Raw genomic sequence first — 25,796 nt, 5'->3', positions numbered from 1 at the left:
ACAGCATTTCATTTTAAGTAACATTAGTCTGATGGGTCAGCTATGGTAATTATCTTTAAGCTAAATCTTGACCTGCAGGAATGATACAGAACTCCCAATTGCCAACACACAAATGAAGCTCTATGAAAAGTCACAAGCATGCTGATGTTGTTTGCTTTTAAGACAACACATTATGAACTACAGGCAAGTTCAGGGTCATGTGTCTAAAAAAGTAGTAAAACATGGAAGTCATTAGTGAAAGTAAAATTTGTTAACTGGTTGAGACAAGATGATGTCTTTTTGATAAGCCATAGTTCAAAAAATTGACAAAATCTTGGTGTAACCAAACTTTTGTCCCTTATTCCAGTCACTGTGTTCATAACTGTATAACTGGAACACATTACAAGCTGTGTTGGCATAGAACAAAGGTGTTTGAAGATGCTGTTTAGCATCTAGAAAAAGATGCTTTACCTTCAGTGAAAGAAAGATTTCTCAGTAGAGATTCATGGGAATAAACAATCCCAAACCCAAGCTTCCCAGTAATATCAGAGTGTCTTTCAAACTAAATATATTTCCAACTGCAAGAATTATCTTCACATCATACATAAACAGCGGAATGATTCTTAATGTATTCAGAACTTTTTGCCATGAAGGCCTGCAGGTGCTTGTGCATCAATACAATAAAAATAATTTGTTTTCAAATTCAACAGGCTATGTCCTGATTTTCCTATTCAAAGCATTCTTACAAACTTCTGCTTACAAGTGCTTGGAATATTTCATAATAGCAGCAACAGTCTGATCTGATGTGGCAAAAATGAAGCAGTAAGATCTTATTTACACCAGAAGCAACATATTAAAATATATCTAGTAACATTAGAAGAACGATCCTTATTTTACCTAGCAATTCAGGTTATTCCAGATCTTCTTCCCTGTCAATTTGCATACAAATACGCTACTTAAGGAGTTAGTTGCTTGCCTACCTTCCTCCTTTGAGACACGCTGAGGGCAGCAAAGTCATTAAACAAGGATGAATTTGGTGAAGTTAGTGGATCTGTCAAAAGAACGTAAAAGATCATATTGGACATCTCTAATATTAAAAAGACATTTTAAATTTTTAACTTATTTCTGTATAAAAAAAATTCTTTTGACAAAACTTCAGCAACTGCCCTGCTCAACAGGAATTGTGCTCATTAGCTGAATTTAATATATTTGCTATTGACACTAATGCCCATCTAATATTTCACAGCCTTTATCTCCAGTTACCTAAAATTACCCATCTTCCATATATCATGGCCTTACAAATAATGTGAATTTTACTTGTCCTGTAACTGTTCTGCACAAATTTAAATCCGAATTAAGTGTAGCAGAAGTCTACATTCTGTTGGTAGCTTTTTATTGATTTTTTTCTTTGTTGCTATTTATCTTTCCCAGAGCTGAAGCACAAAAAAGTGAGTAACAATTGCAGATGCAAGTTTAAACTCCAAACTGCATGGGCATAGCTGTCAAATCAGCAGATGACTGTCATCTGTAAGCATTGGTGTTATTCCTTTAAAAGTAATTCTACAAGTGAAGCATAGCTTGGCAGGGCAGGAGGCAGGGGGAAAAAAAAGGACCTGAGACAACAGAATTTTAACTGATTTCCAAAAGTCATTCTGATTTCTCTCCGTCACATGCATCACCATCATTATTTGACCTGTCACAGTCAAAGCCTGACTGCATTTAAAACTAGAGACTTCCACTGCCTTGAATAGCTGATTGTTCAGTGAGACAAAGAAAGCAGAATTAATCACAAAACCTACTGGAAATCGACCAGGAGGAAGAGAAAATAAAGTCAACCTTCAAGCAAGTTAATTTCATAGTAGTTACTATCATGCTTAAAAAATTATAACCCTAGAAAGTAGACTAGCCGCCGGGTCAGACATTCAATGGAGTTCTAGAACATCATTTACCCAGCAATTTTCAGAGCAGAAATACATTTTAAGTGCATGTCCTTGCCATAAGGGAGCAGTACCCTCTTCTTTAAAGAACTTAGTTTAACAGCCACAGAAGAAAATCTGCAGGGATTCTGCAAACTTCCTTACAGAAGCTCAATACGCCCTCCACAATAGTTTAGTGAGTATGCAGGTCTGCGGTATGGAGACATTTTGCCCAGTTCAAAACCATGTTCCCCTATAGTAGGGAAAAAATTGTAAAAGGTAAAGTACTGCTTAAAGGACAAAGCAAAAAGCTATTGAAAATCATCATTTATGTGACACATCTCACAAAACCCATACACCCTAAATTTAAGCTTAAAAACCTATACATTCATTCCACACACTTACTTGAAAAGCACAATAAAAATACATACTATTGCAGAGCAACAAAAACGGCTTACACTATCAGTGTTCCGCAACAGATGTCTGAACTAGCAATTCACTTGAAGTAATAAGACACAAAAAAAAAAAAAAAAGACTTTTTTTTACTTTTTCTCCACTGGACCAAAGAGAAAGCTGAAAAACTGAGTTTAGGAGCACTTAGCTTTGTATTAAAAGTAATCACACAATACATTCTTATAAAAAAAAAAAGTTCTTCTGCACCTTGAACCAAATCAGAAAAGAAAGCACAAAACTCCCTTAAGTCTTAGTTTTGCAAAAGTAAGTTTAAATTTCCAAACATAATTTTATATGTATTACTTTAAAAGTACTTACCATGGCCTGCATACTGCTTGGCACTGTCATTGAGAAGGCTAGGGGAGCTGCTGCTATTTGTCATTCTCTGCAAAACACAAGATGAAAGTGTGTACATGTAAAATACAGCTACAAAAGACTAAGTGATGGCATTTGGGATGACATTTAGAAAGTTTTAAGAACAGACTATGAAACCTGTACTCATTACCCATTTAGCAAATACTCTACAAAGACAATTACTTGTAGTTGACAAGAACATTTACTAAAGCATTTTGTATGAGAGCAATTCGGTCTACCAAGCCTATGGTTCTCTTTTTGTACTTTGTCAAAACATTAGACAAGCCAATTACTTATCTTCTTTAAACATTCTTTCATACTGTACTCCTGAAATAACTCCTCCCTTTATTATACACTATCATCACAACACAAAACTTTCCCAACATAAAATACTCAAATTAGTATATTTGATAGGTTCTTCTGGAAAAAAGAAAATAAAACAAACAACAAAACTTTTGAGACCTTTCAGCAAAACCATGTGATTCTTGCAATGCAGCAGGCCATCCAAAGCCCTCTCAACATTCCTCCTAGACTCCATCTGCCTTTCCTGCACTCCTCTAGAGATATGGGCTAGCAACAAACTGGTCTGTGGCAGTACTGCCGTAAACTACCACTTCAATAGAGAAATTTAAGAAGGTCCCTTCTTACTCCTGGCTCCTTATTTTCTTTGTCCAGTCTCCCACAGGAAGAAAAAGCGTGAGAAGAAAACCAAGGCAAGGTCAGGAAGTGTTCTCCAACACTGAGAGAGACAACCAGTAATTTGTTAAAATATTCCTGGGCATGCTTTTGGCCCACATCAACCAGGACTCTCCCAGCCAATTTCCAGGCACTATTCAGCAGTGAAAAGGTTTGAGATCCCTTCAAATAGACAGTTTGCATGCAGCCTCTGCTTTATCGGGTGAGCGTACACCAGGACAAACAGGCTGTCTTATGCCAGCTGGCCCTAAACACCAAGGAAAGTTTCCAGGCATGCTTAATTTAGTAGTCTAGACACAGACTAAGACTCAAAATTTGTCACTGGAGTTGCTCTTTATGCTTACATTTTTCCACGACCAACCTCAATGTTGGTGGCAGAGGGCAAGAACCTTGCTACATTATACTTCAATGACATCCCATCTAATTCTTGATCAAGAATCAAGGGAAGCTAGAGTGTTATCCAGTATGGTAGAAGAATAAACTTATTGCAATTCAAATTTCTCAATGTTTGCAGTTTTCATGCTACTACTAACTTCACTAGAAGTTGCAGCTTTCAATATCTGTATCTAAAAGAGAAAATAGACTGTATAAAGCAGTTCTTATGCAGAAAGTTTTATGTTGTTACCTTCTCAACAGGTTCAATCCCTCAATGCTTTATTCGCCCGGTTATTACTTCCATTATCAGTGCTTCATTTATACAGCAAGCTTTCTGCAACCATTCAGGCTTCTCTGATACAACCCTTCACCCAGTGCAAGTATGCAGTACTAGAGGAAGCAGAACTGTAGCACATGCAGCTGTCCTAGGACAATATGTATACTATGTGTACACATGTAAATACTATGTAAACTTTAGCTTTTTCAAGACTTAGACGAAGAAAGTTGTTTGCTATACGCTTCTCTTTATTTTGATGCCACACGTCTCATGTTCCTAAATACACTCAACTGACACAACGTAACCCTCACTAAAAGGTTAGTGATGAACAATTAATTCTTTACACAAGAAGGATGCCTCAAGTGAAACCAAGTTTACTTATTTCTACAAAACAAAGTAACACTTTAGGAAACCTGTGCTAAGTTAACAAGGCATGCTCATCCTACTGTTCACCATCATCAAAAGAGTAAGAATGTATCAAAATAACTAACCTCAATATTATAGTAGCTCAACTATCCATACATTACATTCTCATTGCTGACCAAGCAATGGAAAGAAGTTACATAGTTTTTCACAAATATTTGAAAAGCATCCCTATTACGCAACTTTTATTGGTATTTGATACATCCACACTGATCCTAAAGTATGGATGAAAGAAAGTGCTTTAGGAAGAAAACTCCTAAAGGGAGTAGTCCTGGTGTAAATTAAAACATCTATTTATTCATGCCTATTTATAACACTCAGATTATCACAATCATCTTCATGCAAAAGGTAATGGTCTGCCAGAACAGGGATAAGTATGATACTGAGATCTGGACTAGCATCAAAGATGGTAAGCATATGACTTAAACTTAGAACTTTAAGTTCGAAGTTCTGTTAAAACTTTAAGTTCTAAGTTTACTTAGAACTCTAAGTTTATACCAGTACTCTACCTCCTCAAGTACAGGAGTCAAACACTCAGACTTGTAACATGCATAGGTGACTGAAATGATGAAAACCAGTGCTGATACAATCACTAAAAACACACTGTGCATGCAAGACAGACTGCAACAGAACACATTGTTCAGGGTTCTGAAAGCACAGTGCAAACAGTCTACAAACATCAACTGTGCTTCTACAAAGTCAAGCCTCGTTCAAGGTGCAAACGCGTTTTCATATGAATCAGCATTCTGAAAACCCAAAGCCTCTCTCTTGGGCAGCTCTTGCTTTAACAACTGCTTGTAAACTGTACCTTGAATGAGGTTAAAAAACCTCCACTTCACCACTCATGAATTTTTCAGTTTGCTCACTTCTATTACACATGCAGAAGCTTCTTGGCTTAACATTATTCATAGAAGACCCACATGGAATCAGTAAAGGATTTTTAAACTGTTTTAATATTAAAATTTCTACCACACCCAAAAGCATTTAGTCTTTATGAAAGTTATTCCTGTACTTGATTCTTAAAAGGTTGAAATGTCTTGAAAGACAAAAGAAAACCCAAGTGCTACTTGTTATTTGTGTTTTCCAGAAGGCAGTTTTGATTTTAAATAACACCTCTCAATCTCTTCTAATGGTATTGAGCTATTTTTCACACAAATTCAGTTTCAAGATGACCACAGTCACAAAAATCTCAAGCCCAAAGGATGAAAGGTTCAGAAAGGTAAAAGGAACCATTAACAGAAGAAGAAAATAAACTACTAAGCCTGCTAGGCAAGTCAAGCACGCACAAATGAGAACTTTAGACTTTAGGACATCATGACTTTCATCATACAGAAGTTAACATAAAAAGTCAACTTTGTCATAACTAAGCACCACACCAATGTCACTCGGTTCCATATAAACTGCTTTTCTTTGCCTGCCTCTTAACAGGATTTATTGAGGTTCTTTAAGCACTAGTTAAAATTCAACTAGACTGACTGGCATACATCCTGTCCCTCTCCCTTCAAAGGAATTAAAAGCTGTTTCTGTTCACATCTCAAAGCAATCTACTACAGAACAAAACTGTCACATTCATCCTTGTCCAAGGATTTAACCTGAGGTTTCAACTTAAAAGTTCTTCTAGTGCTGAACATTCTGTTACACCAGTTAACAGAATACAGGGTCTTTAATTTCACAAAAAAATTGAGAAATAAAGTTTTCCAGAACACTGTGTTAATTCTTGGCTATCCAAGCAATTAAGCAATTAATTAACAATTAATATGCTTTACACCCTCCTTTCAGGTACTTATGTACATGGATATAGATTCCCCCAGGCCTTCTATTCGTCAAGCTGAGAGCTCCCAGCTCTCTCAATCCTCCTCACAGATGAGATGCTCCAGTTCCCTCACTATCTGCAAGGCCCCTCACTGCACTCTCTCCAGTGTGTCCATGTCTCTCATGTACTGCAAAGCCCAGCAACCCAGCTGTGCCTTCACCAGTCCTGAGCAGAGGTGAAGGATTACTTCCCTAGACCTGCTAGCAGTACTTTACCCAGAGCAGCCCAGGACACCACTCACCTTCACTTCAATGCTTCTTTGGTGTAGTATGCTAGGAAGAGAAGTGTTACAAAGTGTTATTCCTACCTTCTAAAGGTACACACCACCTTGCCTCCACCCTTAAATGTTCAGGAGCAAAACAAATTATAGCTGTACTTACAAGAAGTTTGCTTAGCTTTTATATCCCTCCACTAAAATATATACTTAGGAAATTCTCATCAAGATAGAGTATGAATAAAGCTTCACTACATACAGTTACAGTTTTACATAATTTTACATCTCTTATGTTACAAGACTTAAGTGAGGGATTTTGATTTCATCTCCACCATTTCTTCTCCCCAAGATACTTAAGAGATAGCATTTGCTCCCTCTGTCTCCATATTCTCTGACCTAACACAAAGAAAACGAGCACCTTTCTTAGAATCATAGGATCAACTAGGTTGGAAGAGATCTTTAAGATCATCAGTTCCAACCACCACCCCAGGACTGCCAAGTCCACCACTAAAATATGTCACTGAGGGCCTCATCTACACGGTTTCTGAACACTTACAGGGGTGGCAATTCCAAAACTTTCGTGGGCAGTCTGCTCCAATACCTGATCACCCTCTGTGTGAAGAAATTTTTCCTAATATCCAGTCTAAGCCTTCCCTGGCACAGCTTGAGGCTGTTACTTCTTGTCCTATTGCTTGATACTTGGGAGAAGAGATTGACCCACACCTCACTACAACCTCCTTTCAGGTAGGTGTAGAGAGTCATTCCTGTGCTGTATATCAAAATATTTTGTAGTGTGTCCTCTTCATCTTAATACTGGAACTATATTTCAAAATACTTCTTTGTAATTTTTAGAATATTAATTGTACTATATAAGAAGCTATCCTGCAAAAGAATAAGATTGTCACAAACAAACAAATCACTGTTTGTCAGATTCTATGACCAACCTTTTGATTTCCTTTCGAAGTAATCCAAAATTTGCCTTTGACAGTTAGTGTACTTGACATAATCTACTGCATGTCCTACTCCCAAGTGTCTGAGCTAAAGCAACTGGATTTCTTCAGAAAGCATTATGTAAACAACTGCGTAATTTTATATTTAAAATAGCATGTCTGTAGTTCCACTCAGTTCTCAACAGTTAAAAATTGAAGACATTCACAAGCTTCTGTGCTATAAGGAGAGTTTTATTACTCAACTCTTGGCAGAGGCAGCAATAGGAACAAAGGTCTTTGTGTTTATTCAGCTGCAAGGCTTTGAAGAGAGCATGGTCTTTACTTCTCAGGCTTTCAAGAACACTTAGTATACCAACATCAGAATGGCAAAAGCAAGCAAGACCAATTCTTTTCCATTGCTTGGCCTTGCCAACTCTAACACTGAAGACTGTTACCCCTTTTTTATTTTATTAGGGTGATTAATTGAAAAGTTGTGATTCTTACTTTCAACATTACCTGCAGTCCAATGGAAGCCATGTAATTGTAAATCTTATCCCATGAAAATAAGGAAATCAAAGATCTTTGTGAAGCAACACACATGAAGACACCTTCTACTGGTTTATACTCTTATAGCAAAGTTGTTCAGTTCCAATATGACACTAGAAGTTATTAACATCAAGATATTCCTCTGCCTCATCCTGCTGTAATATCCTTTTAAGATCCCAGCATAATATTATCACTCCTTTCTGCACCACCTGTATCTTTAATCAAGCCACAAGTCAGGCAAGGGGCAGCAATAATGCCAGACACCAGCCAGCTAAGTGGCACACACAAAGCAGCTGAGCAAACAGCCAAGCACTAGAGGCATCCCAGCCAGCCAGCTCCTGCCTCCTCATTGCTGGGAAAGCCAAAAGCAATGAGCTGCTTCTTGAACCACACCTCTGACTGTCTCTTGGCAGCTGCTGCTACACCAAAAAGAGAAAGAACAGCTTCGAGGACAGCATGCAGCCTGTGGGCCATGTGTTTTGCAGGCCTGCTCTGTTATTAGTCAGAGAGGGGAAAAGAGAAAATATTCACTTTGATAAGCTGGAAGCCAATACTGCTAATGTAGCCTATGAAAGCACATGCAGATTCAGGGAAGAAAAGACATGAAGCAAAACTGTATTACAGGAAAATGCAAACCAATGAGGACAGGAGCCTATTAATCAATAGGAAATAGTAAAAACAGAAGATGCCAACAGGGGGGGAATGGAAGGCTGGCTAACAGCAAAGACCCTTGACGTAAAAAGAGTGGAACAATGAGGCAAAGCTATATTTCAGAAAGGAAGAAAAATAAAACCATGGCCACATCAAAAATCCTTTTCCTAATTCTACCACGGATTTTTATTCTTTTTTCCACTGCAAACTGAGCATTGCCATAATCGCATCTTCACCACTAATCTAACCCCAATGAGATATTCTAGATCTCAGAACATTCTTCAACACATACAAATGAAATCTCAGTCAGAAGTCAGAAATATCCAGTCTTCAAGAATGTTGGCCACTAATCACCTACATTATTTATGATTAAAGAAGCACATCCCTTCCCCAGTTCATGATTATAAAATCCACTTTTATTTCCCTTTCTTTTGCTGTTTACTTAACACTGTAACAGATTTTCATTGCTCACAAAAACATAAGGATTGTGAAATTTGCATGTAGCATTGCTTCAGGCATTTTGGCTCCATTACGTATGTGTTACGATAACCCAAATATATATACAATCACATACTGTTTTCAATAAACTTCAGGTTCATGTGCTGCACGTCACAAATGTTCTGGAGATTAATTAGGAATAGTCAAAAAAATTATCTATTGAATCGCTGATGATAATGTTGGAAGGTATCTAGTGAATAAAACACGTACTGCAGAAAGATTATCTCATGGTAAAAGAAAAAGAACCTTACCCAGAAGAGACCAACTATTTCTATTTTTGCTAGATTGAGGCCAGTTAAGCAACTTGACCCAAGCTTTCTACAGGTGGTCATTCCTCACCTTCCAGCTGTACAGGTTAGTTTGGAGTCTCTAGTTTGCCAGCACTGTTGGGTTTTTGGTTTTTTTTTGTTTGGTTGGTTGGTTACCATCCCTTTTCTTGCCAGGCCTTTATAAAATGCAGACTGCTTCCTTCTCTCATAAGCAAAGCATCCCATAAAGTTGAACGCAATAATCATAACCTGCACAGGAAAGCACACTGCCAACTAACAGTCTTTGTAAGAAGGATATGAACAGCATGCAGAAGTAAGGCATGGAATTGCAAGATGAACACTTAAGTATCAAATGGGTGCTCATTACACATGCACCACACATCTTGTGTCCTGAGTAAGTCCCACTTACAATTTTCCCACTGAAAAAAAATTAATTACGAGAAATATATCTCCACATATAACCTCAAGGCTGCACTGACAACCTAAACTTAACATTTCTTAACATACAGCTATATCTTACTTGCGGTTTTCTCCCAGCGTGTTTATTCGCACACGTGTGCAACTTCCCGGTTTAAAAAAAAAAAGCTGAAAATATTTCCTCATATTGCATCACTGATGCATCTATTTGTGAACTGCACAAGTCCACCAGAGATGGCTAAGTAACTTACAGATGGAATTAATGTTTTCATCTGCAAAATCTGAGAGCTATTGACATATTTTACAGACACCTTCTGAAGTTTCATACATAGCAGAACTCTTAAATTTCAGTATCTTTAGTTTGACTCAAGGAACTGGAGAGAAACAGGCACATGGATTTGTTCTCTCCACCCTACTTTGCCCCAGCTTTGAATCATGCCAACTCATTTCTTTGTTCCAGTTTCTGTGTACTTCACTTGTGCAATTCTAGTCCTCATTCTGTGACTATCCCACCAACATCTCTAAGATTCAATCCCACCCCTCAGTCTTTCCTAGTTCCTTATCCACTTCTCAGCCCAATTCCTCTAAGCCTACAGCATCAACCTCTCTTTCCTTACACACCCCTCTGCTCCAATTAACATGGATCCAGCTGTCATTAAATACAGATCCACTTTCATGCTGCTTCAGCGTGAAGTGGAAAAAAAAAGAAAGAGGGAAACAAAGTAGAGCAGCATTCCTGCTTGGAGTTCAGACAAGGCCTAGATTAGGCCACAGCTGTAACTGCAAGAACCAACTCAAGATGGAACATGCCACTGCAGGCTATATTTTTTGGAAACTAACATCTAGGAAGTCTCCAGTGGGTCTATATAAATCAGTTTTGCTAAGGTTTAATCAAGTAACAAAATCTTTAGAGATCAAAAGGTTCATCTTTGACACAACCACCAGTCTATGAGATTCAGTCTGTTCCAAACCATAAAGCATCAGTATTATTTAAAGTAAAAGGCACCAGGATTTTTTCCTACACCTTGCTCTCCTAAGGGCTGAGTGACATGGAAAACCACATTCTGAGTGGCTAAACTTTATCAGTATGGACTTAATTGAGAAGCTGACACAATCAAAATAGTGTTACCAGCTTTAAATATGCAAGCAAGAACTTAAATTACATGACTCAAAGGGGAGGTGTGTGTAAAAATCAATATAATAACGCTTTTTAAACTGTAGTTTAATGCCTGTAAGCATTTCTCAACTCTTAATGAAAAACTCCTTCAGAAGTAATTTTCCTTAGCCTCCAATGGGTAAGAAGCACATCAATTTCTTCTCTTTTATCAAAGAGAAACCACAATGCCTTGACTGTAATCTCACAGGCATTAGCAAAGTATTTAAAGTCCTGTGAGGGACCATGTTAGATGTATGCCTTATTGCCTTTCTAGAATAAAATAGTTATAATTAAAAATTTGTGTTTAGAAAGTCACCAGTGCTTTTGTAGAATACAGTTTAAAGATACAAAACATGATGACTTGGCACTAAAAAGGTTAAAATTATATGATCTCAGTGATACCAGAATTTGTAACTTCCAGCTTCAACAGTACATTCTGGAATCAGAGGTTAAAATTTCTCTTTTCAAATCATGCAGCACTGTCAGTAACAAACATTTCCATAGTTTCGCAATTTCGCTGAACAAGAAAATCCAGAGTTCTTGAAAACATGCAGGCAAAAAAAAAAAAAAAAGAAAAAAGAAGGAAAAAGGAAATACACCTAATTATTTCCCACCTTTTGCTGAGTTATTTTTCAATCCCTAATACAGGCTCAACTGAGATCAAAGTAAGGTCATAAGCAGAGTTTCCTTGATATAAAAGAGTTGCTGTCAGGACTTAGTGTAAACTGTTTGACTTGCGCTCTCTTTCACTTACCAGAAACTGGTTTGCTAAACCTTTGAGTACAGGGAAAGACCATCTTTTCAGCTTCTCAAAAGCATAACAGTTTGAGGGTGGTGTTCTAGTACTTCATGTGTTAAACTCAATAGACACTCATTTGGGTTTGAAATGACAGCCTTTTGCTGAAACTTTTGCATAATACTACCTACACAATAAATTCCACCTCATGAGAGTTCCTATGTCAACATCGACAGAAAATTATAAACACAAGAAAACATGTCAGAAGACTTAAACATAACGGAATGCCCCCAGAGACCAAGTTTACAAATTCTGAAGTTTTTGTCTAGCAATTTACAGGTTTGATGGTTCAACATTCTGTTTCAGTGACTTCTGCTCCTTGAAATATATAAAAATCATTTTGGAAACATTTACTAAAAGGCTATCAAAACAAGCTATAAGCGTAAGAAGAAATCTAGGAACAGAGTTAATATATTTGCCAAAGCCCAACACAACAGCTCAGATAAATGCCAATAAAAACAGACTAATTTTAAAGTAATGATATTGTTGCATTTCCATCTGCAAGATTAAAGTGCTTATATACTAGATGATCTTAAGGTCCTTTCCAACCATAACTATTCTATGATTCTATATACTCTGTATATCCTATAAGGTGACACATTCCATAAGGCCCCATTTTTTCTGCCTCTTGAACAGATTTCCCTTCCCAGAGTAACACCAGCCAGAATTAATGAAACAGTATACAATTCACGGCTATTACCTGCATCATGGGGTACTTTGTTTCAGCAGGACCTCCAAATCCATTAACGCCAATGAAGCTGGTGCTAAAGTAGGAATCTGTGAGACTAGCATCAGCTAACCCACCGCCATCTATTCCAGGAACTAAAAGAAAAAAAAGAAAACCATTTCAGAAAAACATTAATTTACCATGGGTTTATTTGCTAATACCTCTTACATAATGTTTTTTGGCAGGAGGGTAGAACAGGAAAAGGTTGGTGATACTGTATTTCAAGCCTATCTCTCTCAGCAAAACAACAAAAAAAAGAAATTTTATGAAAGAGGTGGCTAAACGACAGCGTACGCAGCGTAAAATTACAGCACAAATTCAGAAAGAGGCAGAAAAGTGAAAAGTTTGACAGAGATGATGCGTTTGAACACAAGTAACAAGAAAAGTAATGACATCATAAAGAAAACAAGAAGAAACTAGAAAGTAAGCTTATTCTAATAAAACCTGCATTCTTGCATACCCATCTTGGAAATACATCTGCCGAGTTTTAAACTGGATGCACTGGTTCTTTTAAAGGGTAACACACAAAATTTACATTTAAGAAAATCTCAAACCCTTTCCCACAAAGCACAAACATTTTCAAAGCTTCCTTAAGAACATAAGACTATTTTCATTACCTCATACTTCATAAAGTGACAACAATTTCATGAAATGTGGCCAAAAATATCTTCTAGACTGAAAACAAGTGTGAAGGATGTAAGAAGAAATTAATCCTCTCTTGAAAAAGACCCTTGACATACAAGTACAGTACTTTAACTGCAAATAAATGAATTCAATACTATGAAACTACAGAGAACAACAAGAAGCAGTAATAATAAACACAAAACACTCAAGTGGGTATTAGCTTGATAACAAAAAAAAAGTTTACAATGGTATACAAACTCAAATTAAGCTTCCACAAAAACACCCACAGTGAATTATAAAGACACTAATCAGTATGGCCAGGCCACTGCAAGCCAAAAGGCATGAGTAATCGGTAGCTCCAAGGTAAGAAGGCACACATCCAACTCAGAAGAACATCCTGTACCAAACCATCTGACTTGAACTTCTGGGAGGACTTGCAGCCAGCCGATGACACCCGGAAACAACTTCCTGATCCTTCTCCTCAAAGGAAATAAAATGCAACTTTGTGGCAGAGCTAAAGGAATGCAGATTATAAGCCCCTCACATTTCATCAGAATGGGAATTTTCCCTCCAAAAAGAGACTGCATAACCTGGTGAGCTAATTTCCATGATGCAGGCACAGGAAAAAACAAAAGCAGCACAGCCAGATGAACTCACAGGAAGGGCTGGAAGAGGAGAATGACAAACAGCACCCTTATTACAGACAGATGACAACACTGCCCAGCTGCACTCCCACAGACGGGACCCGGATGAACTAGACAACTAGGGCTAACACCTACAGCACCCCAAATGAAGAGCTGTATGTGAGATTAAATAAACTGAATACCTCAGTGGCAATACATACCAGTTTTGCAAGCAAAAAAGATTCTTGAAGTATTGCTGCCAGACCTAGAACATTACTTGTCTACTCTGCATGTTTGAGGGAGACACCTAAGGAATTTTAAAGATCCTAATTACTAATGAATTGCAACACATTTAAATTAGCTAAGAGAATAGGCAAATAAAGCTCTACTCTCCATGCCCAAGATCCTTCTTCATAATTCCAAAGGAACAGCCACACAAACTTCAGAAATCCTCTTGCTACAGCCCTAGAAAAAGCTTTTAATGACTTTTAAATGTCTGTCCCTCTTTTGCCTTCATTTGGGAAACTTACATTCAAAGGCCTAAGAAAAGTATTTTAAGTTTGAACTACTGTATCAGGGAAAATTTAATGTCTGCAATAGCCCCAATTACTGTCTCATCCTACCTGCTACAATAAGTCCCTAATTCACACTGTGAAGGTTAGCATTTTAACAGAATTGTTTTCTGTCATAATGAAAAATACTAGGACTCCATCATAAAAGAATATGAAAATATAGCAAATTAGTGTTTAATTATAAATAGTTTCAGTCCAGTTTGTCCATGAATTATTCAGGGTTCACACTGTGGGCTTATTTTAAAAATACATTTCCAATACAGCCTTCTCTGCCTGCATTTCAGCCAGTATCAAAAACTGATGCAGTTTTTAATGCTACATCTTTACTATGAAAGACCAAAACTGTTTGAGTTCCTGGAACGCTGTAATTTCAACGTACACTGTGTGATTTCAGCAGTATATCTACTATTTCATGTTATACTTCTGTCAGAAAGTCCATATTCTATCCAATTTTTAACAAACTAGCAAGCAAGTCCATCAGATTGCACCATCAACTTTACAAATCCTTCAGCCTCTGTTGAAGAGTCAAGAAATTGCTGATTCTTTCTGCTTCTTCCACTGCTCCTCAATATACTAGGGTCAAAATGAGAACCCACCTTTGATTTCTCCACTGGAAATAGGCAAGCGAAAGCTTGCAAGCTTTGCCACATTCAGCAGCAAGGCATGTGAAGAACTCCCTCAGTGCAAAGAAAACCAGAGCTGACCTCCAGTAACTGCAGACCAGTGGTACAGCTGCAATTACCCATTATCCAAACAAAGCACTGGAGCTGGTGCTGGTAACCTTGCTGGAGCATAAATACAGCACCAGATGCTCTTCCCTAGTCTGGCTGAAGCACCATCAGGGTCAGGCAGATCAAGCTACAAGCAGGAGCAGGCTTACAGCAGCAATCCCAATGCTGAGCAAGGCTGAAGATGCATCTGGGAATAACAAAGTTGATCTTTGAAACTGCTGCCTTTCTGCTGCTAGTATGTGCCATGCAGCCTAGCCAAACCACTTAAAGATGCTCAAAGCTACAATTTAGGCTTTCTATTGGCACACTGATATTCAACTGAGCACTCCAGGTAACAGAAGCTTCTCCAGAATATTTACCTTTATGTAGCTTTAGGAAGACTATCTTTCTACTGAACTGCAATGGTTTGGCAATACCAATCAGCCTTCTTATGCCATTACTACAAATTCTGTACTCCAGTACTAAGCCACCTTCATACCACCCAATTCTATGGGTACCACAGCAATTTCAACTATAAGGCTTTCTGTTGTCCAGAAACACACATCTAGTGAAGGGACCAAGATGACAAGAAAACATTTTCCACACGAACAAACAAAAGAAAGCCATCAGAATAAAGTAAGCTCAGTGGAGCAGAGGGTAGTTTCCTTGGCAGTAGCTCCTACTAAAAATAGAATGCTCTAGAAGTGGTAAGTATAACTGTTGCCTTCAGGAGAAAACTCAACACCAGCTTCCTTATACTAACTTCCCTATATAACAAGCAATAAAACTAAAACTAACAAAAAAGATGCAACTTACATAGGTACAATGGAAAAAAAAAGTAATTCCCTCACTGCCTACAGAACCAAGAATGGTCACTGCATACTCCATTTCTGCTCTAAGAAAGGACATTCACCTGTTACCATGATGAAAGCTCAGCAAATACCTGAACAGCCAAGGCACTTTTACTGTATTTGGCACCTGGCCTTCTCCATGGAAGTAGAAGGTTTTTATCCTCCTTCTACCAAACACTTGGCAAATCATAAATTCTCACTTGCTTCTTGAATACCATGGTAGTTCAGAGCATGAAAAAATTAAAGTGATTTATCATAAGCAATCCACAGGAGAAGGTCTTCAGAAGTGGGCACATTGCACCATGTGGGCAATGTGGTATTAAAAGAAGAGAAGTCTAAACTGGAAAGAAAATCTTAGTTCTTAGAAAGTTTTTATTCTCATATGTTTAATAATTTATATCAGATCCTGCATTCAACTTGTCTATCAATATCTTTCCTGTGTAACAAATGCGAGCACACACTGTCAAGTGCTCTGCACACAGCATTATTAGAATGACAAAACTTCTGAGGTTTATGCCTTTTCTCTCCTAAAGCACTGATTATAACTTCAGGAAAGTAAGTTTACACAATACAGGAAAGTCTTGAATTTGTTATTTGTTGTCAAAAGAAAATCATGCCTTTCTGTTGTGTAACTACTATCCATGCATTGAAATTGCACATATTTTCAACAGCCTCTTCTAGAGACAAGCAACAACTTCCTTAAAGAAGAAAAGTTGACGAGGCAGGTCTGAGAAAAGATGGACACAAAAGGGAACAACTAGGAATCCAGCAAGGAAAAAAAATACTAACACATTATATAAGCACATATGTGAAAACAAGAAGAAACTTCTAAATTCCGTCAACATTAATGCCAGAAGCTACATCCTGGCAATTCTGTAAAGAAATAAAATACAGCATCTTGAGAAATTCAGAAGACTTTTCTACTTTTTATACACACATTGCCTAATAATAATTTGCTTGGTGAGTAACACTGCAGCTTAATGTGACAACTGCAATTAAAAATAAATATCTTCTTATGTAATTCTTCTCCCACAGAATTTTAGCAGAAAGTAGGCTTCCCAGATGCAGGCACCAAAGAGGGGGGGGGGGGGGGAAAAACAAAAACCAAACAACCCAAGTAGTTATTTTTGCCTTACTTATTACAACAACATTATTCAGAAACAAAGGATCTCATCACAGCATAAGTGTCTGAGTACTACTGTGATGAACTCAACACACGCGCTTCAACAGAGATGATCTGTGGGTTTGGTGTGGTTTTAGTTTATTGCTCATAGTGTCTAATACTAGCACTATCTGAAAACTAACACAAACACTATGTGAAAAAATGTCATTTCTGATATTTTCATGCTAATGTTATACTAACCAGTAAACAATACTGTAATATCCTATGCTGATGCTTTTATGAACTTAGTATCAGCACTGATCATCTTGGAAACTGTTCTTAATATAAGGGTTACAAGAATGTGATATATTGCCCCAAGTGTTAATGGACTAAAGCAAGATCACAATAGATTTTTGTTGACATATTTTTCAAAACAACAATTTAAAGACTCCTAGCAAGACAGAACATGGATCTATCACTGCTTAAAAAAAAAAAAAATAACCTGTGTTATAAATATTTTTATGCTGGGGAAAAAAAAGCTTATGTAGACAGGTAATCTTTATTTAAACTCCTAGCACTGCAACAGAGCAGGCACTTTTCACCTCAACACAGCTTGGTAAGCCAGATCATAGGTTCATTGCATACCATGTGCATACAAAGGACGAGGTGTTATCTCAGCTAGGTATAAAGCAGGAAAAACCACAGTGCCATATCTCCAGTAGAATTTTACAGAGATCATTATCCTTGTATTGAGATAAGAACAATAAAAGTTTTATACAAAGCCTATCTATGACAAGTCATTTAAGACTCGTGTCCTTTTAGTCTCCTAGAAGCACAGGGGTGTCAGAAGAGCTTATGCTTGTCCTACTTTGCTTTGTACTGACATCTTTGTATCAGGAAATAATAATGTGCTTGTACACTTCTGTAACAGTTCATAAGCACTATACATAGGTTACTTTCACTACAGTGCTGCTACTGTTGCAACTTGTTTAGGAAAGTGGATTCTCTGGTGTTTTTCTGTCTCTCTCATTTAATGCAGTGTTTTTGAAACACAGGCTGGGAATCAGTGAAATAGAGACAACAAAGAAAGTGAACAACATCCCCAGGCACGAGAGGCAAAAGTAAAAGCACATGCCTGGGTTAGGATGCCGTGATGGAAAGTGCAATATGAGGACAGGCAGCACAAATGAACCAAGTTGGCTGAAATGCAGACAGGAAGCAAAACAGTTTGGGAAATGCTGCCTTATTTACAAACACTCCCACTAGGCGAGGAGATATTCATGGGCAAGCAAAGGAAAACAGCAATCTTCACTGTAATAGTAAATGACTGAGCTCTTCTGGTTTTGCTTTTTTTTTTTTCTTTAAATTTATCTCACATATCATAGAAGCATCTGATAAAGAAGTTAAAAAAAAAACCCACGCCAACAGGTGCCATCCTTTTGCTCTGTAAAACTCTCAGTGCACAGTCCTGAGCAGCAGACCCCTCATGCACCAAGTCCAAAAGCACAGTAATAACACAAATGAAAACTCATACTTTTTCAAAAGTCAGAGCTACTCTGCTATCAGAAACAGCAATTCAAAGTAATGCAGTTACTTAGTATCATAGCTCACCAAGCAAACCCTCTCCAAAAGCCTGCACAATTCCTATCATATTGCACTGAATTATTTAATAAACTGCATCAAAATTCTCAAAACATACATGCTTAAGCTTTTGGTTTTTAATAGCTTTCTAAAACTTTTTTTTATAAGTAGTTGTATGGAATGTGTGTAGATAACCTGAACAGAATGTTAGGACATTTTTCACACCAGCAGAGGAGAATGCATAAAAGAAAGGAAAAGAAAGGTCTTCCTGCCAGCTATATCTGCATTAGAACAAATGAAGTTGCAGGAGTCTACCCACAGACTACAGGAATTGCATAACAGATAACCAACCTGATGACAGCTTGCACAATGCATGTCCCTACTCTCACTTTTATATATCTGTACTTTGTTTCTAAATCTCTATTCTCAAGTTGTTTGTTTTTTGGTTTTTGGTTGTCAGGAGTAAAAGGCTGTTAGGAAGCAAAATAAAAAAAATACAAATAAGTTCTAAGCACAAAATATCTCTGAAGCTCAGACAAAACAATCATCAGAATTTTTTTAACTCCTGGAAGACTCATGGAACAGACACACACGTGCACACACATACAAAGCATGATCTACTCCAACTCCTCTCCAATACACATTATTCACCAGACCATTTTCTGGCAGTGTAATGCATCTTTACTATAAAGTAACAGATGAGGAAACAAACAGCTCACTATCTAAATCCCTCCACTGACCCCCTTTTCATCAGGTGCTTCAGCACCAAGATTATCATTTTTCTACTTTGAAGGTTCTAGAGAAGTGTTTCTACCTGTGTTTATCACCCAACCCTCACTTACCATTTGTCCACTTTTCCCGTAGCAGTCTAAATTTGCTTCTAGGTGGTTCCTTACACATGGAACTCTTTCTGAGCTGGTCCCCAAGGTCACTATTTTCTGGGCATTCAAATCCTTCCTGAAGGCCCACTCCTACAGTGATACCTACAAAAAATCAGTTATCTAACATCTGCTAGATATAAACTGAATGGGGATGCTCTGTATCTTAAAAACACATTAACAAAACCTCAAATTATTAAGATACAATATATAGCACTTGCTCACATAATATAACTATCCCCCCACATACTCCTTTTCATCTTTACTTCTGAAGCAGAAAAACAGTTACAACAGTAATAGTGCTTTCTTTACATTCTTCAATACCCAACACAGGGTGGGTACTACCAGAAACAAATAATCACAGTACTCCTCAGGAATCTGTAATTCCTGTGGAATATTCGGACTTTAAATTATTTCCAATACAACAAGGAAAACCCACAAAGTATTTAAACAGGCACAATCAGTTTCAAAGCCAATTAGTAGTGAATTTTTAAGAAAAATTTTATATGCTAAAACTGCCCCTCAAAATCCCGTATCACTTTGCAGACTGAGATTTTTTCCCTTCTTGCCTTTCATTTTCCTTAGCTTCCCCTACTAATTTTCCTCGCCATTTCAATTCCACATGAAACACGTAAAAGGAAAAAGAAAAACAAGTCTATCATTTCCGAATTCCTGGAGCTGACATACGAGACAAAGTGATTAAACAAAATCAGTAATTTTCATTTTCTCCCATGCATCTCTAACTGGTTATTGTTTTTACTCCTCAATTCTCCGTTGTCTCTGATTTCAAATGTCTCAAATGTCTCTTCAATTCTCAGAATTGTCTCCCCATTTCTTAAAAATATTCAGAGGAAAACAAGATGAAATTGTATCATCTATCAACACCTGGAAAAGACATCAGGAAAACTGGAAGGGGAAACATCTCTCTAAAAAGAAAACTGAGGCATACAGCAACTAATACAGCATCACTTGCAAAAAGTACAAACAAGCCTGGAAAAAGAATTCTCAACCACACACTTTTACTATAGTGCCTATGTTCTGCTTACAAGTGAAGAAGAAACAAACCCAGAGAAAAGTAATCAGTATGTGAAATACCACAACTATACTTATATTTAAAAGTTGGAGATAACTGTCCATTTCCAAGTATTTCAAGTTGTAAATACTTAAATGCTACCAAAGATAAGAAAAATCCATATTTAGAATAATCCTAACCATTGTTACATTGCATTAAGAAGTGTAATCCAACAGATGCAACAGATTATCTTTAGTACCTGTTTTGCTGAATAGCTTATCATTTTTTCCTCTATCCACTGCTTCATTTTGTTTACAAAAGAATGGACTGGTAAAGACTTAGAACACATTTCAAAAAGCAGGACAAAAGTCTTTCACTCCAAACCTAGTGCATTTATGGATTTCACAAAACGTACAGTGTAATGCTCACTTAAGCTAACCACCAAGCAATTGCACACAGAGCTCCTACAGCAGGGGCCACTATCCACTAGTGCTATGACCAGCCACATGACACACGGATGGTGGGATGCAAAAACATCATGCTTTTATTAGGCTAACTCAACACAACCCAAGACCTTTCCACCTTCTGACAGGCAGGCAATGAAGTCTGTTCACAGACAGGCTTTCCCAGGTATCTTCAGAGAACCCCAGAGCAAGGCCACTCTGGGGAATACTGCAGCCAACTCACAGAAATATTTTGACTACAGATTTCTTAGGAGGACTCCGAGAAAGGCTTTCTGGCAGAGAACCAGATGAAAACATCTCGGAGGAAAAGGTGAGAGCTAACCTCTGTCATGGGGATCGCGGGCAGCAGCACCGCAGTGGCCAGCTCCGCCGCCAGCAGCGAAGCCCACCCACAGATGCTGCCGCTGCGGTCCGGAGCTGGAGAGCACCGGGAACTCCTTAGCTCAACGCCTCTTGTGTTTTGATCACATTTACAGGAACCAAAGGCAAGAGGAGTGAGTACTATGTACCATATGCTCTATGGCAAAAAAAGCAGGGTGGAAGTTCACAAATGTTTAGAGACATACTTCAGCTCCTATCTATTTACATATGAAGTCTACACTCAAAACAATACTGCACCTGTTAAAACTACCTGAAGGCTAACAAATACAATTGCAGTTGCCTGTGCAACTTTAACCTGTCCAACCTGTGTACAGACATGATACATTTCAATACCACAATGACCTTTTCCTCTAGAATCTCCCTGCAGCACAAAGGGACAGTATCACAGGAACGAGTGTACAGCAAAGTGGGCTGCTGCTTTGCTTCTTACAGAAGTTGGAAAGTGCCAGAGAGAACAGAGAGCAGATATCAGAAGAGAAATTTTTCATGCTACTATACCCCCTACCAATTCTTCCCTGGGCTGTTTCTGACAATCCTATTAATCAACCACATATTTTCCCCTAAATACCAAGCATCAGTCATTTCCCCACCTCTGTTCCTACAGCCTTCTTGGATCCAGCACCACTGACACTGCTGCTTACTGGGGTGACACGTGGGACATGCATGGGCAGATTTTGGCAGCTTACACATTGAAGGTGAGCCACGCAGAAGGCTGAGCACTCACAGCTCTAGAGGAAGAAGTAGGAATGGCACTTTGAACATATGCGATACACATGTCAAGTTATTTGGGGGTGGTGGGCAGCAATACCATTTTCTGAGAGCAAACAGAGCTCATCACCATGATGTGCTCGTTCCCCAAGAACATGAAAACCCACAGTCAGGCCAAAGCAATATTAGGCAACCTCATCTCTGACACAGGAGAGCAGCAGATACATTGACAAAAGCATAACTCGTTCCCCAAGAACATGAAAACCCACAGTCAGGCCAAAGCAATATTAGGCAACCTCATCTCTGACACTGGACAGCAGCAGAGACATCGACAAAAGCATAACTGTGAAGCAAGGATAAAGCAGGATTTCCTAGCGGGCCCTCAGCCATGTGTAGGGGAAGAAGAGTCCAATTCAGAGATGACTTTTTCACACTTAATAATCTCAAGCAGAGTATTCCTCCAAGAATATCTGATCACTTTTGGAATCCCTGTCAGATGTAAGTATCCAAAACATCTACAGCACAGAACAGCTTAACCACATGTCATGCAAGAAATTTCTCCTAGTTAGCACTGAGGATGTGCCCTGCTCATTCTACTTCATACCCTCATATTGAAATACTGCCAGAGCATTTTTTGTATTTTCACTGGTCGCCTTCTCCTCATCACTCAACATTCCTACCACTCATGTTGTGAAAATAAGTGGGTATTTGGGGAGCCATTGTGATTACCACAGAAAAACCTGTAAGTAAATTAATAATCCTGTACTCAAAGAGGGATTAGAGTAACACACATGTTAGAACGAGGCACTGACCCACTTTTAACAATAAATATGACTACAAAGTTAATTAGCCAATAAGCATTATCTGCTCTGTGCACTGAACAAGGCTGGGGTCCAGTGAAGTAGGAAGAAGAGAAGGTAGCATCCACAGCCATATAACTGAAGACTAACAATTCTGAATTAGGGAAAACAGTCTGTGAGACTGTACAGGCAGGCAATTTTTTTGGCAATGACCAATTTCATGCTCTTAAACTCAGAATTTTATTATTTAATACAACTTAGTGTATTACTTTCTACATCCATAGAAATAAAATTTTCATTCCATTCACATAGCAATCATACTGTTAACACCTTGGATCATCAGCAGAGTAAGGATTTGAGAAATTAGCTTGCCAGTACCTCTACAGATGCAGTTTAGATTTTTAATTTTTTTCTCAAATGTATACCAAAGCAAGGAAGCTTAGAAGTGAGACTGAGCCCATCCCCTAGCTCTTCAACTTATGTTTTCTCTCCTTCCTTTCCTTACTCTTCCTTGCTTATTAGTTCCTTCCTGTAATAACTTCTACCAGTCCAAGCTTTTGGCTCCTATAACTTAAAGGGAGGTGACTTTCCCAGCACATAATCACTGATAACACCAAAGTGGGTTTATCCATTCTTGGTGCCCTTGCTCCTCATAATGGGTGCAACTGCAAAGAGCTCTGTGCAGTTTTAAACCTCTGAAACATTCAATAGAAGCTAGTTTTTCTATTAACTTCACATTTCAGCAGTACCAACCTCTGAGCACACACAAATTCTGAGGGATTTTTTTTAGACTTACGGCTTGGGGAAATTTTAGAACTTTCTTACAAGAACAACCTGCTTTTACCTCCAAGCCAAATTCTACACCCTCTCCCCAAGTATGAATCCCCTAGTTTAATGGATTTTAGTGATTTCCTTTCACATAGAGGAAAACTGTATTTTTGTGCCTAATTCAGTCCAAAGGAAAAACTAACAAAAATCAACTTATAGCTACTGGACCTAAGATATTTCTGCCTGTAAAAAAATAAAAAGTGCAAGAAAGGTTTCAGCCTGAACTGAAGCTTGACAAAACTATCAAAATCTGAAAACATTGTCTTTTAATAGAAAGTATTAAGCAATTTTATATTACAGGCTCCTCCTGGCAGGGTACACATGATAGTGCTGGGTTAATGTAACACACTGACAAGCTACCAGTTAGAGAGGTAATAATCCTCAGTGGCACAAGCTACCCACACCTGGCAAAACAGCAGTTGCAGGTTCTTGAAACACTTATCAAGCACTAAAAGCCTACATGCAGGATGCTCAGCATGGTTGCATGCTAATTTCAGAAAAAACACTGCTGTGACCATTTAGTAGTTGAGTGATTTCATGTAAACAAACACCAGATTTATGACAGCAATCAATAATGCAACCAAGCTTGATATACCCATTAAAAGTGGCATGATTTTCTGAAGGAGCATCCTTTCCTAGCTGCCAAGTGCTGCTTTACCTACAAAACGAATGGTTATTCAAATCAGTTTACTGCAACATCTAACTATTGGGCCGCACCATTAGGAAGATGCATAACCAGCCAGTAACAGCAATGCCACTTTGCATGGCACATGGGCGACCTGAACTCTCACCATCTGAGAAGGGGATCTCTATGAAGGCTGAAGAAGCCTTGGAAAGAAACACCTTTAAGCAAATCCTGCTCACAGTAGCAGACAATGTATATATATATATAGCTAGTTACAAGATGATTTTATGTATTTTTAATGCAATGTTTCAGTGGGAACATTTAAAACTTCTAAGACCTGAAACAACAGAGATTGCTAGGAAGAGCCCATCCAAATGTACTACCTCCGAAAGCACAGCCTCACTGCTACCGCCCTCCTCCCAGCCCCACTACAGGCACGGAAGTCCGGCCAATCTACAGCAGCCCCGGTGCCCCCACAGCCTGCTGGGGGGAGCCCATTCCCACACACACCTGCCCGCTCTGTCCCGTCAGGACCGGCCGGGTCCCCGCTACGTGCCTCGGGCACAGCCCCGTCCCGCCCGCTCGGGACAGGCCACCACGACGCGCAGCACCGGCCGAAGCCGGGGGCAAGGCGGTGGGGCGGGCGACCCGGGGACCACCACCGCCACCATGGCTGTTGTTATTTGTTTCCGGTAGCACCACAGCGTGTCGGGGAGCAGGAACAACGCGGCACCGCCCGCCCCCCGCCGCCCCGCTCCCGGCAGCGCCCCCGCCCCACCCCACCGCCGGGCCGCCCCGCCGCACTCACTCGCCAGCCGCGGGCCATCCAGCCCCCCGCCGCCGCCGCCGCCTCCCGCCCCCAGCTCGGCTTTCTTAGGCCCCACCGCCGCCGCCGCCGGGCCCGAGTTGGCCCCGTGCGGCGGGTACCCAGACCCGGCGGCGGCGGCGGCCGAGGGGATGCCGAGCGGGAGCCCGCCGAGGGGGGCGGTGGGCCCGGGGGCGGCGCCCGGCTCCTCATGCAGGAACTGGCACTCCTCGCCGTAGAAGCAGGTCTTGTCCTTGGCGTAGTAACGGCAGAACTTCAGCTTCACGGCGCCGCCGCCGCCGGCCCCCGCCCCGCCGGCCGCCGGACCCGCCACGCCGACCCCCGCCGCCGGAGGCGGTGGCCCCACCACCGGCGACGGCGACGAGCAGGGCAGGCCGCTGCTGTTCATGGCAACCGCCCCGCCGCCGGGGTCGGCACCATGGGGAAGGAGGGCGGCCGGGAGGGGGCGGGGAGGGGGAAGGGGCGCGGGAACCGCCGTCACCCCGAGCTCCGGCTGCGGAAGGGGGAGGAGGGGGCGACTCCGCGCCTCTTAAAGGGGCCGCGCGGCCCGCGGCGGGGGCGGCGGCACCTCCACCTCCTCAGTGGTCCCGGCGCTCGGGGTTGTTTATGCCATTTTCCTCTTCCTGAGCGGCCGCTCGGGCGCGCCTGCGCCGGCGCGGGGCATGATGGGTAGTGTCGCCGGGGCCGGGCCGCTGGGTGCTGCGGGCGGAAGAGCGGCGGGC

General features: G+C 39.8%; 1 protein-coding gene across 4 annotated transcripts in view; it reads right to left on the bottom strand.

Moving 5' to 3' along the window:
* The window catches only part of PAN3 (poly(A) specific ribonuclease subunit PAN3), a 78,974-nt gene extending 53,497 nt beyond the window's left edge, over nucleotides 1-25,477 (bottom strand). For 3 of the 4 annotated variants that reach the window (XM_034072152.1, XM_034072159.1, XM_034072166.1), the window contains exons 1-4: nucleotides 25,057-25,477; nucleotides 12,463-12,584; nucleotides 2,667-2,733; nucleotides 960-1,030 (exon numbers count right to left, since the gene is read on the bottom strand). In XM_034072152.1, the coding sequence (XP_033928043.1) occupies nucleotides 960-1,030; nucleotides 2,667-2,733; nucleotides 12,463-12,584; nucleotides 25,057-25,462 (666 nt within the window). In that variant the 5' untranslated portion in view covers nucleotides 25,463-25,477. Of the gene's footprint in view, nucleotides 1-959; nucleotides 1,031-2,666; nucleotides 2,734-12,462; nucleotides 12,585-24,758; nucleotides 24,801-25,056 lie in introns of those variants that run through there. The other variant, XM_005149774.3, reaches the window with a different exon arrangement.
* Between the last annotated feature and the right edge of the window lie 319 nt (nucleotides 25,478-25,796).

Source organism: Melopsittacus undulatus, chromosome 2, assembly GCF_012275295.1.
Source record: "Melopsittacus undulatus isolate bMelUnd1 chromosome 2, bMelUnd1.mat.Z, whole genome shotgun sequence".
In the NCBI taxonomy this organism is placed as follows: Eukaryota; Metazoa; Chordata; class Aves; order Psittaciformes; family Psittaculidae; genus Melopsittacus; species Melopsittacus undulatus.
Note: the sequence above shows the minus strand (reverse complement) of the source record. Positions and strands in the feature narration are given on the sequence as shown.